At 49.0% G+C, this 25,602-nt stretch overlaps 1 protein-coding gene across 1 annotated transcript in view; it reads right to left on the reverse strand.

Moving 5' to 3' along the window:
- NRF1 (nuclear respiratory factor 1) overlaps positions 1 to 24,673 on the reverse strand; it is a 77,833-nt gene extending 53,160 nt beyond the window's left edge. Inside the window, exons 1-3 of the mRNA XM_054178663.1 lie at positions 24,515 to 24,673; positions 6,746 to 6,977; positions 2,963 to 3,077 (exon numbers count right to left, since the gene is read on the reverse strand). Of these exons, the coding sequence (XP_054034638.1) occupies positions 2,963 to 3,077; positions 6,746 to 6,968 (338 nt within the window). The 5' untranslated portion in view covers positions 6,969 to 6,977; positions 24,515 to 24,673. The remainder of the gene's footprint in view (positions 1 to 2,962; positions 3,078 to 6,745; positions 6,978 to 24,514) is intronic.
- Positions 24,674 to 25,602: the final 929 nt, after the last annotated feature.

The raw sequence follows: 25,602 nt of genomic DNA on the forward strand, positions 1-25,602 counted from the left end.
TGTACGTCCACTCTGTCTTCTATTAGCAACACAAAACCTTCAAAGAACTTGAATAATTCATCACACACGGGTTGGATTACATCCAGTCTCACAATGCTGCAATCCAGCTCTCTAGGATCAAAGTCCTGCTCAACCCAAAACTGGAAGAATTCAACCTACAACTGCAGGACAGGCAAGAAGGAGAAATATTGCAACAGCTCAGCAAAGAAAACTCAGGTATCCGGACAACTGCCACATCAGCAAGGCCCTTTGGAGTGATCTCTCTGCAGGCAGAAAATGTTCCATCACAGAATCATAGAATGCACTGGGTTAGAAGAAACCTCTAAAGGTCTTCTTGTCTAACCCATCCGTGCAGTCAGCAACTGAATCAGGTTGCTTACAGCCCCATCAAGCCAGACCTTGAATGTCTCCAGGGATGAAAGGATGTATCGGAAAGCAGAGAATCATTCTGGGTGTAAAAGACCTTTGAGACCATCCAGTCCAACCATACCAAACGTGCCAAAACGTGTCCCTCAACACAACATTCTAGCAACAACCATTCTAGCATTGTATAACTTCTGACCCTGCTGTAGCAGCAGACGTGTAGCCAAAAAGCACCAACACCAAAACCATTTATGCAGAGATCCCAGAATCACGGTGGTGTAAAAATGAAGGGAAAAGAGGTCAAACTGATCAAAGTGAAAAAAAAAAAGAAAAAAAAAAAAGATGTATTTCATCAGTATCTTACATGGAGTAAAATGAAGTAGTTACATGAAGGGAGAAGAAACAATTCTTACCATAGAATTCTAGAATGGTTTGCGTTAGAAGGGACCTTAAAGATCATCTAGTTCCAACCCCCCCTCCATGGGCAGGGACACCTTCCACTAGCCCAGGTTGCTCAAGGCCCCCCCATCCAACCTGGCCTTGAAAATAGGTGTTGAAATGGGTGTTTCTTAAAATACTGCTCACATTTCAAGAGAGAAAAGAATTGGCTCCTCAAAGTCACTGCAATAAGCACAGCTGGGTCAGCAGAGTTGGGGGAAAGAGAGGGGAAAAAAGGGATGGAGCTGTGAAAACAGGATGGAGTTCACTCCTCAGGAATTACTTATAACACTGCTCCTGCTCCTGTTAGTTCCAGTTTGATGATGGTCAAAGGGTGCTGTGGGACTCAGCAGAACAAAAGGAAACCAACTGTATTTCTCATCAATTTAGAAGACTTTGAACAGCAGGGAAGGAGAAAAAGGTGAAACTCTGGCCACTGCTGTTCCAGCACATCAAATGTGCATGCAGGAGGCAGCCAACAAGAAATGAGGTGACAAATACCCCAGCTCCTCTGACATACCCCAGTTGCAGAGTCACAGAATGGTAGGGGCTGGAAGGGACCTCCAGAGATCATCCAGTCCAACCCCCCTGCCAAGATGAAGTCACCTAGAGAGGGTCACTAGGAACACGTCCAGGTGGGTTTGGAACCTACCACCACTCTGGGCAGGCTGTTCCAGTGCTCTGTCACATCTAAACAAAAGAAGTTCCTCCTCATGGTTAGATGGAACTTCTTCAAGTTTGCCCCTTGTTCTGTCACCAGGCACCACTGAACAAAGACTATGCTGACACCCACCCTTTAAGCACTGATCAGCACCAATGAGATCTGCCCCCCCCATCCCCCTAGTGTTCTCATCTCCAGACTAAAAAAGCCCCAATTTTCTCAGTCTTTCTCTAGAAGAGACATGGTTTAGTGCCCTCAACGTTCAAATCAAATCTAAACCAGTTTAAAAAGCAAAAAAATCTCTTTGTTCCAAAACCTTGAAAATAAAAATCACCCAGCACTGACAAATGTTTCCTGCAGATGGAGGTGTGGGTGATCTCTGCAGGTCTGTGCAAAGCCTGTGCAGCACCAGTGCTCCTCGGTGGCCACCAGGTGGGCAGACAGCCTCAAAGCACCTGTAACGCTACACCTGAAGGGCTGGGAATGTTTAGTGGCTGCAGGGCAAGTTTCTAAATCCAAAGATGATGTTTCAGCAACCTGCTCTTGAGTCTTCTCCCCCTGTGCTCTCCAGGCTGGGTCAGTCTTTAGTGAGGAGCTGACATAAGGGGCTCTTAGTGGCAAAGGAAATTCAGGTGCACACACAGAGGATCACTTCATAAAGCAGAAATTTACAGATTGTGTGTGTGTGATGTAGAAAAGTTTTTTGTGCCACTGAGGATCTGGGATGGGGCTACAGCCCCATATTCTCAAGTCAATTCCTATTTAAAGTCAATAGGAATCTCTTACAAAGCAATGCTGCCATGGGAGACTGAACTGGTCAACAGCTGGGGTGGATTCCACCATATCAGTCCTGGTGATCAAAGCATTGTTTTGATTGGAAAAGACATTTAAAATCATGGAGTCCATCCCTTAACCCAGCACTGCCAGGTCACCACTAAACCATGTCACTCAGCACCACATCTTCATGGCTTGGAAACCCCTGCAGGATGGGGACTCAACCACTGCACTAGGCACCCTGTTCTAGGCCTTGACAACCCTCAACAGGAAGAAATTGTTCCTTATGTCCAATTTAAACCTCCCCTGGGGCAACTTGAGGCCATTTCCTCTTGTCCTCTCACTTGTTTCTTGGGAGAAGCGACCAACCCCCACTGGGCTCGGACCTCCTTTCAGGGAGTTGTAGAGAGCCAGGTGGTCTCCTCTCAGCCTCCTTTTCTCCAGGCTAAACAACGCGAGGTCCCTCGTCGGCTCCTCACTTCTCCAGACCCTTCACCAGCTTTGCTGCCCTTCTCTGGACATGCTCCACCAAACAAAACACCACCCCGCTGAAGATGAATCGAGCTGCAGGTTAACTCGTTCCTTCAAACTAAAACCACAACTTTTGGGTTCCAAAAAAAAAATATCCCCAAGCTGGGCAACTTGTGGGCAGCCCCACCACACAGGGCACTGCAGACATTTGGAGGCTGCAGATGGAGGTGTCAGGGTGCTGGCGGGACTCCTTACCGTAGCAAGCGCGTCTGCTGCCTCTTGCGGATGGATGGGTTGGACTCAAAGACGTGTGGCCGCTTCCGCTTTTTACCTGTCGCCACCGCAGCAGCTGCTGCCATCCCCACAGGACCTGCAAATCAAACCACAAAAGGTGGAATCACCACATGGAGCTCAGGAGCTGGCCAAAGAGGACATTGTCATTGCCCCCCCCACTCAGGGCTGGGTCCCAAGGGCCTCCTCCTCAGCAGACCAAAGTGACCTAAATTCCCTGCTGAGCTCCTCCGCAATTGGGATTCCTCCTCTCCAGCATCACAGAGGGATATCCAAAGACTCCACAGCCCAGTCTGGCAAATCCCAGCTCAGTCTCAGATGGAAGTCACGTATGAGAGACTGTTTACAAAGGCCTGTAGTGGCAGGATGAGGGGTAATGGCTTCAAACTAGAGACAAGCAGATTTAGTGTGGATGTTAGGAACAAATTCTTTACCATAAGGGTGGTGGAACACTGGAGCAGGTTGTCTGGGTAGGTGGTTGGGGCCTCATCCCTGAAGATATTAACAGTGAGGCTCAACAGGGCTCCGGGCAGCCTGATCTAGTTGACGATGTCCCTGCTTACTGCAGAGGTGGTTGGAGATGACCTTTGGAGGTCCCCTCCAACCCAAACTGGAGTTCAGTACAGACTTTTCCTCACAATCACATCATGATGTATTTTATCTTCCAAACATGCTGAAAAACCCTCAAGTATGACAGGACTTTCAAAAACTGACTGCAGCTGAGGAGATCCTGGTGGCAGGAGAGAAGACTAGGTAGAACGTCATGAAACCTGCTTGGACACTTCAGCTAGAGCACCAGGAGTCCAAGGCTTTCCCCAGGGATTAAAGATCACCTCTAGTAGAAAAGAAATTGAAAATCCAGAGCTCCTACAGCAAGAATCATGGCAGGGAAGCACCTACTGCTCTCATGACCAAACTCTAGATAAGGAGAAGTTTTGTTAAACTAATTAGGTGAAATACTGAGAAGAAATTCTTCCCCAGGAGGGTGGAGAGGCACTGGAACAGGTTGCACAAAGTAACCTGTGCCTGGAAGTATTGAAAGGCAGGTAGGAAAGGGCCTTGAACAATCTGGTCTAGTAGCAACTAGATGATCTTAAGGGTCTCTTCTAACCCAAGCCATTCTAGGATTCCATAACTGGAAGTAAACCAAACAGCACATCATGGATCGTGCTTCTATCTGATCTCTGGATGCAAGTGCATGGTCAAAGAGCCCTGGGGGTCTAACACAGGCTCAACAACTTGTCTCTAAGTCCTGAGCACATCTCAGTTGCTGTGTGTGTAGTCTCTCTGTACGTTAAGAGGTGAAAGTTCTTCACAGAGAGAGTTGTTAGCCATTGGAATGGACTGCCCAGGGAGGTGGTGGAGTTGCTGTCCCTGGAGGTGTTCAAGAGGGGATTGGACGTGGCACTTGGTGCCATGGTTTAGTAGTCATGAGGTGTTGGGTGACAGGTTGGACTTGATGATCTTTGAGGTCTTTTCCAACCTTATTGATTCTATGATATCAGGGGTCCTAAAACCACCATGTTTTTGTCTTTAACAAAGATTTAGGTTCTGGACCAGAAGTCCAGGGGCTGGGCTCAATTTTCAGAGGTCCCTTCCAACTCCTACCATTCTGTGCTACTGACCAGTGGAAGCTGGTTGATAATAATGGACGTAGCATTTGATGACCTCTTTTCTCCAGGCAGCTGCTCTGGCAGATGGGGCATGGCAATGGACAGAGCTAGGGGTGACACTACGGAGCCAGGATTTGTTAATCAGTAACAAACTCCTGAAGTGTCACCCCACCACAGCAGGCACAGCAGCAGTGCTCCAATGACCAGGTGCTCATGAAAAGAAGAATAAGAATGATACCTGTGGAGTACTGCAAGAATATTTGCTCTGGAGAAGCAAAGGATGAACCATGTCAGATACTTGGGCAAGATTTGCACTGGACGTGCCCAAACTGTAAATTCTTTATAGTAAGGGTGGTGAGACACTGGAATGGGTTGCCCAGGAAAGTTGTAGATGCCCCCTCCCTGAAAGTGTTCAAGGACAGGTTGGATGAGCCTTGAGCAACCTGGTCTAGTGGAAGGCGATACTGACAAGGGCAGGGGAGTTGGAAGCAGATGATCTTCAAGGTCCCTTCCAAACCAATCCATTCAAGGATTCTATGAATCAACTGCAACTGCCTGCCCAAGAGAAGCTTCTGGTTTGAGGTGCCCACTTGGGAATCCACTGCACTAAGAGGACCTGCAGGTGAGAGCCATCAGATCTCCTCCTGCAACCACCACTATGGATTTAAAACTTTATGTACAAGAAGAGAAAGGGGGACGAAAAAAATCCTGCAGGAGCTGAGAAGAGAAAAATCAATAAGCAAAGGGTGTGGGATGCTCAGTGGGGTGGTGGTGGAACTTCAGAGGTTTACTCAAGAACATCAAGAGCTTTACTCCTCAGATAAGGTCTGATAAGGGGTCAGACAAGTCTGGGAGTGTTTTTTTTTCCTGCATTTTTTCTGCTAGGGAGGCAGACCATAGAATCATGGAATTGTTTGGGTTGGAGAAGATCTCTAAGGTCACCGAGTCCAACCATCAATGTAACCGCCACTGCGGCTATTAAACCATGTCCCAAAGTGCCATGGCCACATGTTTCTTGAATGCCATCGCCTCCCTGGGCAGCCTGTTCCAATGCCTGACCACTCTCACAGTGAAGAAATTTTTCCTAATACCCAACCTAAACCTCCCTTGGCACTATTTCAGGCCACTTCCTCTCATTCTATCACCTGATACTAGGGAGGAGAGATCAACCCCACCTCACTGCAACCTCCTTTTAGGGAGCTATGGAGAGCATCAATGTCTCCCCTCAGCCCCCACTTCTCCAGACTAAACAACCATCAATCTCCCAGCTGCTCCTCACCAGACTTGTTTTCCAGACCTTTCACCAGCTTTGTTGCCCTTCTCTGGACATGCTTCAGCACCTCAATGTCTTCTTGCAGTAAGGGGGCCAAAACTGAACCTAGGATTCAAGGTGCAGCCTCGCCAGTGCCCAGTCCAGGGGGACAATCCTTGCCTTATTCCTGCTGGCCACACTCTTGCTGATCTGAGCCAGGATGCTGGTGGCCTTCTTGGCCACCTGGGCACACACTGGCTCATCTTCAGATTTTGTTGTCTAACCTAAACCTCTCCTGGTACAAGGCCATTTCCTCTTGTCCTGTCTTGTGTTCCTTGGAAGAAGAGACCAACCCCCTACCTGGCTCCAGCCTCCTTTCAGGAAGTTGTAGAGAGACAGAAGGTATCCCCTCATTCTCCTTTTCTCCAGGCTAAACAACCTCAGGTCCCTCAGCTGCTCCTCATGAGACTTATGCTCTGGACCCTTCCCTAGCTTTGTGGCCCTTCTCTGAATGTGCTCCATCACATGAATCAACATCATACTGAAGATGAGTAGAACTGCAACTTAATCCCTGGGCAGCTTGTTCCAGGCTTTGACAAACCCTTCTGGGGCAAAAATTGTTCCTCATGTCCAACCTAAACCTCCCCTGATGCAATCTGAGGCTGTTTCCTCTTGTCCTGTCACTTGCTCCTTGGGAGAAAAGACCAGCCCCCACCTCACTCCAACTCCCCTTAGTGAAGAAGCACTATTAAAGCTGTGGTGATAAGGAAGCACTCTGAGCATCCCACAGGACAACAAGATCACCCACCACCCTCAAGCCAGCATTTGTGAAGAGGTCACAAAGAGAACTTAGATGAACACCACCAAGCATCTTGACTTTACCTGCAGCAGCCAGGTGGGCAGTGACCTCATCGGCAGCTGTGGAGTTGAGGATGTCAGAGTCATCGTAGGAGGTGTCTTCCGGTGAGGATGGCGAGTCTTCATCCGCACTCAGAATGCCGTGCTCTGTGTAGGTGGCCACGTGGACCTGCTGCACCTGCTGGGCCACTGCGTGGGCCTCGATGGTGGCCATGTGCTCGGACTGGGTCACCCCGTGTTCTTCCATTAATAACTACTGTCAGAGGAGACAAAAACCACAGGATGGGGTTAGCTGACACTGATGTACCATGAGGGAGAGCTTCTGAGCCAACAAGGTAGCGGGTCATGACCAGGAGGGAACAAGAGATTACCTCCGCCAGAAGGAAAATTACCACCTCCAGAGGCAGTGGTCTTCTGCAAAAGGGAAATAATACCAGGAAGCAGAAGAGGAACTTGAAGTTTAAGAGTTCTCAAGAATCCATACCTTCAACCACAGCACCCAGAGACAGCCACCTTTGTTGGAGGAAAGGGCTTTAAGGATCTTGTAGCCCTGAGATTATGCACCCCATGCTCAGACTCGCCGAATAGCTTTGGTGGAAGAGACCTTCAAAATCACCCAGTCCAACCTTTGACTCAGCACTGCAAGGTTAACACTAAACCATGTCCCCCTTAAGAGGTTTGATCAAACCTGGCACTTATTTTAGCCATATCAAGACCCAGCTTTCAGGGCAGGTGCTGAAGGATAAGACCCAGTCTCTCTCCTCCAACCTTAACATCTTAAGACATAAACTAGGAGGCCAGTACAGAAGGTTGCTGGCAGCAAGTTGTGTTCCACAGGCCATTTCTGTTGCATTCCCTGTTTGGAGCCCAGAAGCAGACAAAATCACTACAAGAAACCACAAATATTACCTAATACATATTTATTGATTGCATCTAGGGGTAGACCATGGAGCAAAGCAGCAGCTTACATAGTCAACAGGGTACTGGACCATATATCTATGGAGAAGGAACAAGATAGGAGGTACCAAGATATGTTCAGTCTGTCTCTACACTTGAGGAAAGGAACAGCTCATCCTCAAGGTATCCAACCAATTCCTTCTCCACTGGACACTCCACACATCAAATCCCTATTTCTCCAGCTTACAAATAAGCATGTAGAGGGGGACTGTGTCAAAGGCTTTACAAAAGTCCTGACAGATGACATCTGTTGATCTTCACTTACATCATCATAGAAAGCCAGTAGGTTGGAAGCTCTAATGATATGATGATGCCTACAAAGACATTTCCTGGCAGCTGGAGCTTAGTCCAGAAGCTTTGGATGAGAGCCCAAAATACTTTTAAAGCCATTTAAATTGCTTTAAAATAATATGAGGATAAAACCCCTCTCATCACACACTGCAGTTTCTTCATGGTTGGGCCAAAGGTTCCTTTGACGTCCTGTCAACTATGACCAATGGCTGTTAACACCATCACTGGAAGAATCAGATGCAGAAGAGGTGGAGTAAGTTAAAATAGCATAAGCCAGACCATTAAACCCAGTAGAAAACAAGAGAAACTGCACATACACCACATAAATTCCACATTGGAACTGGTTGGATGACCAGGCTCAGAGTGGTGGGGAATGGAGTTAAATGGAGTTGGTGACCAGTCACTAGAGGTGTTCTACGGGGCTCAGTGCTGGGGCAAGTTCTCTTTAATGTCTTCATCAATGATCTGGATGAGGGGATTGAGGTGCCTTCAGTAAGTTTGCAGATGACACTAAATTGGCTGGGAGTGTTGATCTGCTGGAGGGTAGGAAGGTGCTGCAGAGGGACCTGGCCAGGGCTGAGGTCAATTGAATGAGGTTTAACACAGCCAAGTGCTGGGTCAGGACAACCCAATGAATGGTCCAGGCTTGGGGCACAGTGGCTAGAAACTGCCTGGTGGAAAAGGACCCAGGGAGAATTGGTCAACGGTGGCTAAAGATGAGCCAGTGTGTGCCCAGGTGGCCAAGAAGGCCACCAGAGCCCTAGCTTGGATCAGCAATAGTGTGATTGTGACCCTGTAATAGGCACTGGTGAGGCCACACTGGGGTTCAGCTTTGGGGCCCTCACTCCAAGAAGGACACTGAGGTGCTGGAGTGTGTCCAGAGAAGGGCAATAAAGCTGGTGAAGGGTCTGGAGAACAAGTCTGATGAGAATCAGCTGAAGGGCTCAGGATTTTTTAGCCTGAAGAAGAAGAGGCCAAGAGGAGACCTTGCTGATCTCTAAAACTCCCTGAAAGAAGGTTGCATTGAGGTGGGGTTGGTCTTTTCTCCTTAGAATTAGGTGACAGAACAAGGTGAAATGGCCTGAAGTTGTGCCAGGGGAGACTTAGGTTTGATATAAGGAAAAACATCTTTGCTGCACGAGTGGTCAGGCATTGGAACAGACTGCCCAGGGAGGTGGTGGAATCACCACCCGTGGAGGACTTCAAGAAATGTGTGGTCATAACACTTTGTAACATGGTTTAATGGCCATGGTGGTGTTGGGTTGGCAGTTGGACTCAGTGATCTTAGAGGTCTTTCCCAGCCAAGACAATTCTATGATTAAATCCAAATGCACATGGGTGAAAGTAAAGGTCTGGTCTGCTCAGTGTACTCTGTGGTGTCAATGGAAAGAGGTAGAACTTGACCTACGCAAAACCCACTGCAGAAACTGTCCTCTGTCACTGCCTAGTTTAATGTTGCCTCATGGGTGCTTTAAACAGAGCCAAAAATAAACTGTACACACCAAAAAAGCATGATGAGTTACACCAGCATGACTGGAAAAACCTGTCCACAGAGAGGGCCTGGACTTATTTTCATCCTGTAGAATACCGAAGTGGTTTTACCTCAAATGTTGTAGAAGCCCAAGACACTGTCTCATGAGAGTCTTAAGTTAGACGTGGTTTAATGGTCACAGCGGTCTTAGGCGGATGGTTGCACTTGATGAACTTGGAGGTCTTTTCCAACCAAAACAGTTCTATGATTCTGTGATTTATTTGCTGGTATTTTAAATCATGAGGCCATTTTCACCAACATCTCATCCAACACAATGCTTGAAACCCTGTTCAAATTGACAACAGAATCACACAACTCCTTAGGTTAGAAAAGACCTTTAAGATCATCAAACCCAACACTATCAAGTCAGCTACTTAACCACATCCCTCAGCACCAAATCATTTTGGCTGGAAGAGACCTTGAAGATCAGCAAGCCCAACTATTAACCCAACACTGCCAGGTCACCACTAAACCATGTTCTTCAGCACTACATCTACAAGGCTTTGAAACCACTCCAGGGATGGGGATATCATCAAACTGGGAGGCTTGGCTGATACACCTGAAGGCTGTGTGGCCATTCAGCGGGACTTGGACAGACTGGAGAGCTGGGCAAAGAACCTAATGAGGTTCAAAACGGGTAAGTGTAGAGTCCTGCATCTGGGAAGGAATAACAAACTGCACCAGTGCAGGTTAGGAGGTGATCTGCTGGAGAGCAGCCCCGTGGAGAAGGACATAGCTGTGGGAAGAGTCTTCCCTTACTCATGAAGAGAATTCACACGCCCACAACTCAGTCCAAAAAAACCCAGCTTTCTTCCAGCCTGGTGTGGAAGCAGTGCAAGGCTTTACACAGGACTAAGTTTCCATGGCCTCCTGTCAGCAGTAACAACTGATACCCTGCACAAAGGCCAGATAAGCTGAGCTGGTTTGCACTTCTGCTATGGAGCCTGAGGGGAACATCTTATTTTCAGAGACAGCCGCTGCAGGTCAGCAGAGATGTGGTAACCTAAGCACCAAGAGGAACTGTAGAAACCAGCTCTGGTTCCACAGCGTCCTCCTGTGGCATAGCATTAGTATAATGAAGCTTTTAATGAGGGGAGAAATATAAACCCCATGCTACCAGTCTCAGCATGGAAAAATCTAAAGTAAAATTGATTCAGGCATTGGAACAAGCAGCCCAGGGAGGTGGTGGAGTCACCGCCCCTGGAGATGTTCAAAATCCATGTGGACATGGCACTTTGGGACATGATTTGACGGACATGATATAGTGTTAGATTGATGGTTGGACTCAATGACCTTGGAAGTCTCTTCCAACTGAAACAATTCTATGATTCTATGATCATCAAGTCCAACTGCTTTGACTGCTGCTTGTGTTTCAATGGGTCCATCACAAGTAACAGGCTGGTTCATGGCTTTTTAAACAACCTGTCTGTGCTGTAGAGAGCTGGGCCTACGTGGACACCAGCCTAAACCTCTGTGGACACCTCTGCAGGTTTAGATATTGATCCACCTGATCAATACCTAAACCTTCTCCTGAAAGGAGAAAGATGGGAAGAAGCTTGATGTAAGCTGCTTTAACAGCCACGCTGGTCTCAGGTTGAATGTTGGACTCAATGATCTTAAAGGTCTCATCCAACCAAAACAATTCTATCACTCTAGAAAGCAAAACTCTTTCTTACTAAGGTGCACTTTTAATCAGCATCTCACAGAAAAGAGCAAACAGAATCACAGAATATCTTTGATTGTAAGAGACCTTCAAAACCATCTAGTCCAACCTTCAACCCAGCACTGCAAGGTCACCACTGAACCATGTCCCTAAGCACCATGTCCTTAAGAACATAAACATCACACTGCAGAACAAAGACTTCACAAAGCAGAGAAGTTTCTCTTTATGTTTGGGGGAAGCTCCTGGGCCCCGTTTTGTGCCCATTGCCTCTTGTGCTGTCCCTGCGCACCACTGACAGGAGTCTGGCCATATCCTCTGGGCCCCCACCCTTTAGCTCTTGCAGGGCATTGATCAGAGCCCCTCTCAGGCTGCTGCTCCTCAGGCTCTCAGCCTTTCCTCCTCATAGAGATGCTCCAGGCCCTTCTGCATCTTCATAGTCTCTGCTGGACTCCTTCCAGTAGTTCATGGTCTCTCTAAAGAGAAACCCTACAGATCATGTTGGGCCTACAAGGAACTGGGTCCTGAGTGTCCTACCTGCCACTTCAACTTATTTTACATCAGTTCATGTGTTAAAGAAGTATAAACACCAATTAGTAGGTCTGGAACCATCCCAGGTCGGCCTCAGTTCTCTCAGCTTTTCCTCCTCACAGAGATTCTCAGCAGCTTCCCAAGCTCCACTGGACTCTCTCCAGTGGATTCCCTATCTCTCTTGGACTGGGGAACTCAGAACTGGCCCCAGGGATCCAAATGTGGATATAACTTTTTTAACTAACATACAAAGTATTAGCTAAGAACAGTCTTTTAAGAACAGCTACCCCTGCTGACAGAGCTGTGATCTGCTGACCACCACCAGCGTCCCTGGCCCTCACCCCAACAGGATCACAGCCAAAAGCCAGAGTGCAGCCTGAGCTGGCTGCATTAAGGTGCAAATGTTCCCAGTTTTAATCCTCTTTTATGGAGAGAGAGGATTAGTGGTTCTGCTGGACTACCACAGAAAACAGAACGGGAGCAAGTTTCTCCAAGGGATTCCAGTGAGATGGCTGCAATGTGGCCACAGCCTTGTCTAGACTGAGATGTGGAGGTTTGCTGTTACTGACCTTGGCTTGAAGCACCATATTACCATATGCTAGTCCTTATAGAATCATAGATTCACAGAATGGTTTGGGTTGGAAGAAACCTTAAAGATCATCTAGTTCCAATCCCCCTGCCATGGGCAGGGGTCACCTCCCACTAGACCAGGTTGCTCAAGGCTGTGTCCAGCCCAGCCTTGAACACCTCCAGCCCTAACCACTGACAATTACCCAACTTCCAGTCTAAAATGGTGAGTCCAGCCCAGTCCTTGCTGATGGCTCTGTTAATGATAGAGTCTTCACTGAGCTACTTAACATGGTCTGGTTGATCCTAAACCCAGAAAGAGTTCTCTCAGTATGACTGTAGCTGTTTTTAGAAGGGGTGGTGCCACCTTAGGTGGATGAGATAATGTACAGGTATTTAATCTCTGCATGCAGAATCAGAGACTGGGTTGGGTGGGAAGGGACCTAGTCCAACTTCCCTGCCATCAGCAGGGATATCTGCAACAGAACACCAAACAACCTAGCCTAGAATGGTTTCAGGGATGGGGCATTCCCTGGTTCTTCTCTGGGCAACCTGGGACAGGATCTCACCACCCTCACAGTGAAGGACATCTTCCTTCTCTCTATTCTAAATCTCCCTCTTGTTAGTTTCAAACTTCACCTCTTGTCCTGTCACATCAGACCCTGTACAGAAGTCTGTCCTAAGCTTTCTTTTCAGCCCCTTTAGGTCCTAAAAGGTCATCAGAAGGCTTCTCTTCTCCAGGTTGAACAACCCCAACTTGCTTGGTGAGTGGTGAGGCACTGAACAGGTTGCCCAGAAGCTGGTAGATCCTCCATCCCTGGAAGCATTCAAGGCCAGGTTGTTTGGGACTCTGAGTAACCTGATGATGGGACTTGATGATCTTAGAGATCTTTTCTAACCACAACAATTCAGTGTTTCTGATCTAGTTGATGTCCATGCTTGTTGCAGGGCAGTTGTGTCTAGATGACCTTTAGGGTCCCTTCCAAACCAAACCATTCTGTGGTTCTATGGTTTATTTTCATGGTTTTATTTACCTAAGTTTAAGAATTTATTTCCCTTTTGCTGTTCAATTGGAGGGGTTGTGCATGTCCAGGTCTGCAGACATCCTTTGACATCAACCTCCATATCTGCAGTGGCGAGACCTTTAAGGTCCTTTCCAAACCAAACCATTCTATGAATCTACATTCACATGGGGAAGAACTTAGGGATTCTCCTGCAGACTGAGGAAAACAGGCATCTCCAGTTACCCTGCAGTGCCCTTCAGGGCATCTGAGGTGACAGAGGACACCAAGGCTTGGTTCAGTGCCAGTATAAAATGGGACAGCTCCTTCTTCTAGCACCTAGGGAAAAGGGAAAGGACAGGCTCCCTCCACATGCCTTCCTGCATTTCAAGAACATGTCTGCTTTGTGGCCCCAGAAAATACTGAGAATGAGGAGGAACCCCTCTGGTAACTAATGAGACCCTGAAAAGAGAAAGTGTCACCACTGTAAATGAAGCACCAGGTATAGGGAAAGCCCAACAGGTGACAATTACAGCTCTGTGTTGTGCAGGACTAAGAGATGCTGAGGGGCATGAAGCATCTCTGTGAGGAAGAAAGGCTGAGAGACCTGGGGCTGTTGAAGAAGAGCAGCCTGAGTGGGGATCTTCTCAATTTTCAGCAAGATAAAATGGACCCAAGTGGGGCAAGAGGATGCGGCCAGACTCTTGCCAGTGGTGCCCAGTGACAGGACAAAAGGCAATGGGCACAAACTGGAACCCAGGAGGTTCCATCTAAACAATAAAGAGAAACTTCTTTGCTGAGAGGGTGGTGGAGTGCTGGAACAGGCTGCCCAGAGAGGTTGGGGAGTCTCTTGTCTGGAGAGATTCCAAACCCACCTGACCACAGTGATCCTGGGCCAGGTGCTGTGGGTGACCCTGCTTTATCAGGGAGGTTGGACTGGATGGTCTTCAGAGGTCCCTTCCAACCTCCACCATTCCAGGATTCTGTGTTTTCTGGGGAAAAAACAAGTGCATCTACAGCACAGCTAGATCATAGGGATTTGTCTGCAAGTCTTTAGGATCTGCACACTGGATTTAAATGACAGTTCAAATGTTTTTCTCTCTGCTGTTGACCAAGGGCCTGTTAAGCAGCCGCTGTGCTCTTCTCATGACCTACTGCTGTCCCCCACATCAGCAAAATTGACCATGCAAAACCCAAGCCATTTGCTAAAGGAAGCAACATGATCCACACACAGCAGCACATGGTTCGTGTTCTTTCTAAGCAGTTTCTTGTTCATGTTCACCTTCTTTCTAAGTGTCTTGGTCTGGGAAGAGGCATGGGTCAGAGCATGGCTCACAGGAACACTACCTCACCACAATCTCCTATTTCCCATACTCATGGGGAACATCTAAGATTATGGAATCAAAGAATGGTAGAGGTTGGAAGTGGCCTCTGGAGATCAACAAGCCCAACTTCCCCCTGCCAAAGCAAGATCACCTAAGGCAGGTCACACAGGAAGACATCCAGAGGAGATTCCACAACCTTTCCTGGGCAGCCTGCTTCAGGGCTCCAGCACCCTTACAGCAAAGAATTTTCTCCTCATGTTCAGGAGGAACTTCTGTATTCCAGTTTGTGTCCATTGCCCCTTGCCCTATCACAGGACACCACTGAAAAGAGCTGGCCCCTTCTTCCTGACACCCACCCTTCAGATATTTATGAACATTAACAAGATCACCCCTCAAGCTTCTCTTCTCCAGGCTAAACAGCCCCAGGTCTCTCAGCCTTTCCTCATCAGACAGATGTTCCAGTCCCTTCATCATCCTCACAGCCTCTGTCAGACACTCTGCAGTATATCCCTATTCCTCTTGAACTGTGGAGCCCAGAACTACACACAATGCTCCAGTTGTGGCCTCACCAGGGAAGAGTAGAAAGGGAGGAGAACCTCCCTCAACCTGCTGGCCACACCCTCCCTGTACCACTGACCTTCTTGGCCCCAACAGCATGTTGCTGTCCTGTGGATAACTTAGTGTCCACCAACTTACTGTCCACCATGGTTTGTCAGCCCTCACCCACCTCAGGAGAGGGCTGAGCTGTGGCTTTTCCTGCTTTGACCATGCAGCATGGTACACAAACCCTGGGGGAATTCAGTTTTTAGAGCTGCTGCAACACACAACCATGTGTCTGCTGCACTGAAAATGGACGAGGAATTTTTATTTGCTGCTACATTTAGATGTCTTTCATATCTCTTCACCATCACCTCCATCTACATATGCTTCATATTATCAGGGTCTCAGTATTACAGTTGTCATAGGAACAGAGACCACCACGGGCCTCTTCCTCGAGAAGGATCATTTATGGATTTACCTTCTCACTGTCATGAAAACTCATGATACAGAAAGAATAAGTCTGGGGAAAAAAAAAACACAAAGCAACCATGAGAAGAACTTTAAATCAGGAAGTTGTCTAGAGAAGACAGCTATCTGAAGTCTCTTTCCAAAACTCTTTGCAAAATGAAGCTAAGAGGTTAATAATGCTGTTTAACATCAGCAGCAACACAGACAGTGAGATCGAGTGCACCTTCAGCAAGTTTGCAGATGACACCAAGTAGAGCTGAAGATGACACACCAATGGGATGGGATCTATCCAAAAGGACCTGGACAAGCTAGAGAAGTGGGTCCATGTGAACCTCAGGACCAAGACCCAAGTGCACGAACAGGAGCAAGGTCGCATACATGGGCCAGGCTGACTGGTGGATGAAGAGCTGAAGAGCAGCCCTGTGGAGAAGGACTTGGGGGTGCTGGTGGGTCAAAAGCTGTACACAAGCCAGAACCATGCACTCACAGCCCAGAGCCAACCTGCCCTGGGCTGACCCCAGCAGTTTGGGCAGCAGGTGGATGGAGGGGATTCTGCCCCTCTGCTGAGACCCCACCTGCAGTGCTGGGGCCAGCTCTGGAGTCCTCAGTACAAGAGAGACATGGACCTGTTGGAGCAGGGTCAGAGCAGGCCACAGCAATGATGGGAGGTCTGGAAGCTTTCTGCTGTGAGGCCAGGCTGAGAGAGCTGGGATTGTTCAGCCTGGAGAAGGCAAGGTTCCATGGAGACCTTCTGGTGGTCTTTCACTGCTTAAGGAGGCTGAGAAGAAATCTGGGGACAGACTTTTGAGCAGGGCCTGGTGTGACAAGACAAGATTTAGACTAGAGAGAAGGAAGAAACTGATACACAGTGTTTTGTCCAGTTCAAGAGACAGAGAACTACGGGAGAGTCCAGAGGAGGCTCCAAAGATGCTGAGGGGCCTGGAGTATCTCAGTGAGGAGGAAAGGCTGAGAGCCCTGGGGCTGTTGAGCCTGGAGAAGAGCAGCCTGAGAGGGGATCTGATCAATGCTCAGCAAGAACTAAAGGGTGGAGTATGAGGGGATGAGGCCAGACTCCTGTCAGTGGTGCCCAGTGACAGCCTGAGAGGCAATGGGCACAAACCAGAAACACAGGAGGTTCCACCTGAACACACAGGGAAACCTTTTTGCTGTTAGTGTGGTGGAGTCCTGGAGCAGGCTGCCCAGACATGTTGTGGAATTTCCTTGTCTGAGGAGATTCCAAATCCACCTGGCCATTGTGAGCCTGGGCAACCTGCTGTGGGTGACCTTGCTTTAGCAGGGAGTCTGGACTAGATCACAGCATCATAGAATTGTTTTGGTTGGAAAAGACCTCTAAGACCCTTGAGTCCAACCATCAACCTACTACCACCAAAGCCATTAAACCATGTCCTAAAGTGCTGTGTCCACACATTTCTTGAGCACCTCCAGGGATAGTGACTCCACCACCTCCTTGGGCAGTCTCTTCCAACACCTGACCACTGTTGCTGGAAAGAAATTTTTCCTAATATCCAACCTCAACTGCCCTTGGTGCAAGTTCAGGCCATTTCCTCTTGTCCTTGCAAGAAGAGACCAATCCCCACCTGGCTCCAATCTCCTTTCAAGGAGCTGTAGAGAGCCACAAGGTCTCCCCTCAGCCTCTTTTGCTGCAGCCTCAACAACCCCAGTTCCCTCAGGCACTCTTCAGAAGTTCTCCAGGCCCTTGCCCAGCTTCTTTGCCCTTCTCTGGACATGCTTCAGCACCTCAATGTCCTCTTTGTAGTGTTGGGCCCAAAACTGAATCCAGGATTCGAAGTGATGCTCTCCAGTGGTTCCCTTCAACCTCTACCAGGCCAGAATCTGCCTTACACACAGCCTAATGGAAGCATAAAGTAGTCAATACCCTACAAAATAATGAGAATGTGGAAGCAGAGGCTCAGAGCCCAGCACCAAGAGCAAAAGACACCTCATCATGCTCTGTACAGAGGACACCTTTCATCCTCCAGCACAAAACCAGGCTCTAGTGCCCACTGAAAGCAGTAAAGTCTCCAAGAAAGGAGGAAAAATGGGAAGAAAAGGAGATGCTGGACTTCTCAATACTACAGAGTCAGCACGTGAATGGAAGACACCTTTAAGACATCACAAGCATCCCAAGAGTCTTTGTGCAGCCACAGCTTTCTTCCAGGAGGAAAAAACCCCACCCATGGTATTTCATTGACATCAAAATATCAGTGTGCAGCAGGACGCCTGTCACTCTCCTACATGCTCCACCAAATATAGCTTCCACCTCCCCATTTTCTAGCTGTCAATGGAAGAGACTGGTTCTATCCCACCAGTTTTTGGTGGCAAGAGGGATGGAAGCAGCAAACCCACACAACTATTGAACTCTGTTGCAGTTGCTGCAGTGGACCAAGTATGTGAAGAAATTCTTTAGAGTGAGTGGCAGTGAGACACTGGAACAGGTTGCCCAGGGAGGTCGTGGATGCCTCCTCCTTGGAGGTGTTCAAGGCCAGGTTGGATGAGGCCTTGAGCAACCTGGTCTTGTGGAAGGTGTCCCTGCCCACAGCAGGTGGGTTGGTACTGGATGACATTCTGATTCAATGCATAGACCTGAATTGTCCCCAAAGTAGGATGGTGCCTGGATGGTCCAGGTTGAGCCCAGACAGCTGACAGGTTTATGCCACCCATCACAGAAAGCACTGCATGACTCTTAACCTTCCAACCTTCCCCCACACTCCACTGCTAATGGTAGCTTTGACATTGGAAAGAGGTGAATTTCTGGTGGAAGCTCAAGTTCCAGGTGGAGGAAAAGAGAAGATGCTAGAGATGGTCAGCACTTTATGGTCTGAAGTACTTTAAGAACAGAGGTTTGCTAGGATGTATCTACCTGGCTTAGATTCACACACAAAATGAATTGAAGAAGAGATCTGCAATAGCTGACAAAAGAATTCACTCACTGAAGTAAGTGACAGACTGGGGCATGGGTATTTATCTGCATTCAAGAGTGGGGATGAAAGAAACCATTAAACTGATCTACCAACCAACTGCACACAAACCCGTAAGAGGATGGACTCGCCAAATAAACATTGCCCCATATAAATACTGTCCCAGAGCTGAGACCATCCTAGAGACTTGCTGCAACTTGACTCTGTTCTTATGCAGGACCTTCAGTAGTTTGTGAAAGAGCCTTCCAAGCATGATGACAACCAATGGAGCTCTGAATTGGGTGTGAAAACTAAACTGAAGTGGAAACTTTTCTCCTCCACTTTGATTTAAATTGGCTGTAGCCAGCCCTAGTTTTAGACAAGCACACTTAACAGATGGCTTGGTACCAAAGAGCTAATGACGTTCATTACAGCTGCATGAGTCACAAATATCTGCTTCAAGGGCCACCTCAGCACCATTTGTTAACTTTTCCAATGGAGTAGTAGAAAGATAATCACAGAATAACAGAATGTTAGGGTTTGGAAGGGACCTCCAGAGATCATCAAGTCCAACCCCACCTGACCTGGCCAGGTCACCCAGGAACACATCTGGACAGGTTTTGAGTCTCCAGAGGAGACTCCACAACCTCTCTGCTCAGCCTGTTCCAGTGCTCTGTCACCCTCACAGTAGTTTCTCCTCATGTTGAGGTGGAACCTCCCATGTTCCAGCTTGTACACATTGTTCCTTGTCCTATCACTGGGCACCACCGAAACGAGACCATCATCTTCATCCTGAAAGCCACCCCTCAGACATTACAGATGTTAGTAAAGTCCCCTTTCAGCACTAAAAAGCCCCAGCTCACAGTGTTATTTCATAAAAGAGATGTTCAAGTCCTCCAATCATCCTTGTAGCTCTCTGTTGGACTCTTTCCAGTAGATCCCTGTCTCTCTCAATCTGGGGAGCCCAAAGCTGGACACAGTACTCCGGGTGTGGTTTCACCAGCGTAGAGGGGTAGAAGAACCTCCCAAGACCTGACACAGGCATTTGTCTTGATGCACCCCAGTATGCCACATGCCCTGTTAGCCAAAAGGGCACATTGCTGCCCTATGGATAACTTGCTGTCCACGAAGTCTTTCTCCATGGGCCTGCTTTCTAGATCATTCAGTCCACCCCACTGCTAAAGCAGGGTCACCCACAGCAGGTTGTCTAGGACTGCAACACCAAGGTGGGTTTCAATCCCTCCACAGAAAGACTCCACTTCCTCTCTGAGCAGCCTGCTCCAGGGCCCCAGCACCCTCAAATCCAACAAGTTGCTCCTGATGGGACCTCCTGGGTTCCAGTTTGTGCCCATTGCCCCTTGTTCTGTCACTGGGCACCATTGACAGGTGTCTGGCCCCATCCTCTTGCCCCCCACAGGTCCTTTAGCTCTTGCTGAGCATTGACCAGATCCCCTTTCAGTCTGCTCTTCTCCAGACTCAACAGCCCCAGGTCTCTCTCCCCCTCACAGAGATGCTCCTTAGCATCTCTGGAGCCTCCTCTGGACTCTCTCCAGTAGTTTCCAGTCTCTCTGGAACTGGGGAGACCTTAACTGGACCCAGGACTCCAGATGTGGTCTCACTAGGGCAGAGTAGAAGGGGAGGAGAACCTCTCTTTTACCTGCTGGCCACACTCTTCTTCATTCTCTCCAAAATAAGTGCAGCCTGTTATGCAGTTAAAGTTATTTAAAAAGACCAAGAAGTGAGTTTGAAAGTTCTTTTATTTCACAACTCAAGCACTGGGCAATCAGTAACACACAGAATCTTAACCACATTGTTTTCCAATGGATCTAGTTGAGAAGCAGCAGAAGAAAGATAAAGTCCAAGGCTAAATTTTATAGCACCTCTTGCACTGAAAAAAAAAAAATCATCACTGCAAGAGGATTTCTCCTGACACCGTGCAACCTTTTTATGTATAAAAATCTATGCTCAATTTCTGTGGGAAAAGGAATTCAGGGGCACAGCAGAACACTTCTTTCCTTCTTCCAGATCAGAGAAGGGTGACAACAAAATAACAACTCCAAAGCCTTCAAAAAGATTGAGAAGCTGCCATGAAAATCTCCCTCAGCAGACAAAAATCAAGCAGAAGCAGCAATGGAAATATTCCCAGAGCATGAACATGGCAACAGATGTTTGACATGATGTAGCCTACAAGCAAGATTTACAACGAAGGTGGCCCCAGTGATCCCAGTCTGGGTTCCTGCTCTCAACCAGTCATTTGTGGTTCTTTATTTTTACTTACAGCTCAAATCTTCCAGCCTTGAGCTTGCCAGAAGTGAAACTGGCTGGTTAAAGTCTAAGAAAAGATAATTCCGGCTGCTGAGTGACAGAAAAATGACGAAATCCCAACACTGGAAGTAGTCCTCACACCAAAATACCTGCAATCTGGAAGGTGACATCTGTGCAGCTCACCAGTAACAGAGGCTTTTGTCAAGGGAAGTTGAAACAATTCACTGAGGTGCAAAATTACAGTGTGTAAAGCCCCTGCTTGACCAACCTTATCCAGAAGCAAGGTGGACTTTGCTCACTGTGGTTCACTCTGTGAACGAGATTGTACCACAGATGTTCCTGACGGAGCTACAGAGAAGGGCAACCTCCAAACATGGCATGCACTAAGGACTCTCACTGATAGAGCTCGTTTTCATCAAGGGTGGTTTCACAGAATCACTAGAACGGTTTGAATTGGAAGGGAGCTTAAATAGCATCTTGTTCCAACTCCCCTGCCACAGGAAGGGACAGCTCCCCCTAGACCAGGTTGCTCAAGGTCCCATCCACCCTGCCCTTGAACACCTTCATGGAGGGGGCATCAACAACGGCCCTGGGCAACCTGTTCCAGCATCTCACCATTCTCACTACAAAGAATTTCTTCCTAATCTCCAGCCTAAATCTCCCCTCTTCAAGCTTCAATCCATTGCCCCTCATTCCATTACAACAAGCCCTTGTAAAAAGTCCCTCCCCAACTTTCCTGTAGCCCCCTCCAGGTACTGGAAGGCTACAATGAAGTCTCACTAGAACCTTCTCTTCTCCATACTGAACAGCCCCAACTCCCTCAGCCTGTCTCCACAGAGGAGGTTCTCCAGCCCTTCAATCATCTTTGTGGCCCTCCTCTGGACTCACTTCAACAGTTCCAGGTTCTTCCTGTGTCTGGGGGTGCAGAACTGGATGCAGTACTCCAGGTGGGGTCTCATAAGAGCAGAGGAGAAGAATCACCTCATTCTGTTGGTTTATTTACTTCTAAGGTCAAGGTATTTGTTCTTGCGGCACATCGGGCAGCAGGGTTTGGATGGCACATTCCACATCCGTGCCACAAACCTGCATTGGGACAACTTACACACTCATTACACACAGCCAGGCCACATTACCTCCATAGGAACATCTTTGAAGCACAGCAGGTATGATGTCAAATGTCACAAGTTAACTGATCTTGATTTGACACAAAGGCTTTCATTGCTCCACACCAAAAATCCTATTGCCTACCCAGACACCAACACAGGCTGCCAAGGACAGACTCATTACCAGACCCATGCTTCATACCACCTATATCATGTGAACATCCATCAGGCCACACACTTTGTGAAGAGCAGATGCTGTTGAGATATGTAAACTGCACCAAAAAAAACCCCACCATGTAGGAGGCAGAGAGTTTCCCAGCTTGCTGTATTTATGGCCCATGCCTTGTTGGTTGTAAAGTCTGTTCCTAAATGATGCAAGGCTGCTGAGAAACAAGTTGATACAATAACAGAATCATAAAGGTTGGAAAATACCTCCAAGATCATGGAGTCCAAGCAATAAACCAACACTGCCAGATCACCACTGAAAGGCACCACATCTCCACAGGTTTGAAACCCCTCCACAGATGGGGATCTGCCCCTGCCATGGGTAGCCTGGCCCAGGGTTTTACCACTTTTTCAGTGAAAACATTGTTCCTCATGCCCAACCTAACCCTCCCCTGGTGCAGCTTGAGGCCATTTCCTCTTGTCCTGTCACTTGTTCCTTGGGAGAAGAGAATAATCCCCACCTGGCTCCAACCTCCTTTCAGGAACTGAAGAGAGCACAAAGATCTCACCTCAGCCTCCTTTTCTCCAGGTCCCTCAGCTGCTCCTCACCAGATTCTTCCCCAGCTTTGTTGCCCTTTTCTGGACCCATTCCAGCCCCTCAATGTCTTTCTTGCAGGAAGGGGCCCAAAACTGAACCCCGGATTCCAGGTGTGGCCTCATCAGGGCCCAGTCCAGGGGGACAATCCCTGCCCTGGTCCTGCTGGCCACACTCTTGCTGACAGAAGTCAGGATGTTGGTGGCCTTCTTGGTCACCTGGGTACACACTAGCTCATCTCTGTCACTCAACACCCCTGTGCCCGTTTCCACCAGGAAAATACAATAAAAAAACCCAACAGTCTATAAAATAGTGAACACACATAGGCAGTTACATGAGCAGATGAGATGACTTAAGGAAACACTAACTGTAACACTTCTCCAAGATGGAGAAGATTAAAACTCTGAAGAAAGTTAGTATCATCCTGATCTTTCCAGAGTTGCCTTCATTATATATTTCCTCTTTCGACCTCAGTGAAAACAAACTGTTGCTCCTGGTTTTACCATAGACATGAAAATCTAAATTAGAAGAAGATGAACAATTTATCACATATTCCCCCAACATCAGGGCAGTAAAGGTTCAATGTAACAGGTTTTTAAAATGATGGGAGATCAACCAGAAGAGAAGGTAAGGCTACTGCTAAAGAAAGGATGAGCACAAACTGCCATTATGTCACCAACAAAACTATGAAAAACAACCACCACACACATAACCACAGAGCTGAAAATACTCTTACCACCTTCCAGGACATAGGAAAAGGGGCTAAAACCCTGTCTGGACAGCAGCATTAGAGATGAAGGTGGTGGGGGGAGGGGGAACACCAAACCAACAATGCCTTTCTGAGGTAAAAATGCTCAATTCTGAAAATAATGAAGATGGAAAAGAACACAAAGCAGAGATCCAAATATTGAAGAAGGGCAGTGAAAGCATCTCCCCAGCTATGAAAATTATCTGTAGCTGCCAGAAAGCTGAGACCTACTAACCCTACATAAACATGAAGACTTCTGAGGTGAATACTTCTGTCCTGTAATTATTATTTACACTAACAAGGTCCCGAGCAGCTCAGCCATGGACCAGGTCTCTCCTAAACCAAATGTTGTATAACCCAAGAACAAAGAGAAACGGCTTTTGCAGCCTTTTGGTTATATTACGGGGGGGGCGCGGAGAAAAAGAAAATATGGTTGTGTGATTAGCAGTATTTCAACTCGGCTCCACAACTCATGTGCAAAAGGGCACCGCCGGCCCAGGATGCTGCCAGAAGGCATCCATTTGCAGTCAGGAAAAGGAAAGGAAAAAAGAAAAGAGAAAAGGGGAGGAGAATAAATGCCCCACAAACGGCTGCAGCCGCGACCCAACTTCTCTCCCCGGAGCAGGACGGGCTGAAAGCGGGGCCGGAGCAACCTGCTCCCGCAGCCTGCAACACCCGCCTCGGCCAGACGCGTGGGCCCGGCCCGCACCCGCCTTGCCTTCCCCATCCCTCCCTCTATCCTTCCCTCCCGGCACTGCCCCCCTTCCCACTGCTCCCCGCCTGGGAGAAACGCACTCGGTGCCCCAGGACCTCTCCCGGGCACGACCGGGAGAGGCCCCCCCACGCCCCAGCGCCCCGCAGGCCCCGTGGCCGCCGCCCCGCCGCCAACCACCACCACCACCCCCCCACACCGGCAGCAGGGCGGGAGCGGCCCAACCGCCCGCCACGGGGCCTCGCTCCCCCGCCTCGGCAGCGGGGCCTAGCGCGGCCTAAACGGCCCCGCGGCGGCGCTGAGGGGAGGCGCGGGAGCCGTGAGCCGGGGGTGCCTGGGCGGCCGGCGGGGGCCCCCGCGTTGCTGCGGCTGCGCCGGGCTGGAGGAGCTGGGAGATTGCGCGGTAGGACACTCACCTCAGAGCGGCTGCGCTGCGGCGGGCCTGCGCCGTGGAGCCTCTTGCCGGGCGGCGGCCGGGGAGGGAGCCGAGAGGGGACGAGGAGCGGCTCGCCCTGAGCCGCCGCAATGGCAAGCGGGAGAGGCGGGGACCGGCAGCGGCGGCGGCGGGAGGAGGCCGGGGGGGGAGAGGGAGAGAAGAGGGGGGAGGAGGAGGAGGAGGAGGAGGAGGAGGAGGACGTATGGCGTCATAGCCCGGCGACGCCGCCATCATGAGGAGGGCAAGGGTCGCGCCGGGCGAGAGAACGACGCCATTTGCAGGAGGTCGGGGTAGGGGTGGAAGGGGGTGAAAAAGGATGAGGAGGCGACAGCAGCAGCAGCAGCAGCATGGGCGACCGGGCGGCTAGCCAGCCAGCGGCGCCATGTTGAGGAGGTCGGGGCATCTCTGCCCATGCCACCCTACAGATCCCTGGGGGAGCGAGGGGTACGGAGGAAGCGTGGGGGTGCCGGCGCCATCTTGGGGAGGTCGCGCCCATTTGCCCCCCTCAGCGAGGAAGTGCGCAGGGGCTTGGGGGGCAGCCCTAGAGGAAACGCTGGGTCGGGAACTGCTGGACCCGGGGCCTCCGCTGAGCGGGCTGCGATCCCAATCCTTTTTTTATTTTTAATTTCCCCCGTTTGTTTCTTGTTTGTTTGTGGAAAAATCCCGTTAGCAACCATCACAGCCTGCTGCTGGGCTTTGGCTTTTCCTACCTGCACATCGCTCTGGTGGTTTTAGGGTGGGAGAAACTATTGCTGAGCTAATCGGGGTTTAAATAAATAAAGAGAGATCAAAATAACACATCTGGAGCCTGTCAGGGCGTGTGAGAGGCCATCTGTTTGCGACTGTAAATCTTTGCCCTCTCGCAGTGAGGGCCAGCAGCTTCAAGCAGCTGTGGCTCCTGGGCTGGAGCAACTCTGAAAGGCACCTTGGGCTCAAGCCAAGGGGATGGGGTGTCCTTATGTCTGCACATAAGGAAATGGAGATGTGACTGTTTCTGCCCTGAACACAGATGGGCTCCACAAAGCCTCTTGTTTCTGCTGCTGCCCAGTGGGTATTGAACTGAACTTA

This window comes from Dryobates pubescens, chromosome Z (assembly GCF_014839835.1).
Source record: "Dryobates pubescens isolate bDryPub1 chromosome Z, bDryPub1.pri, whole genome shotgun sequence".
Lineage (NCBI taxonomy): Eukaryota > Metazoa > Chordata > Aves > Piciformes > Picidae > Dryobates > Dryobates pubescens.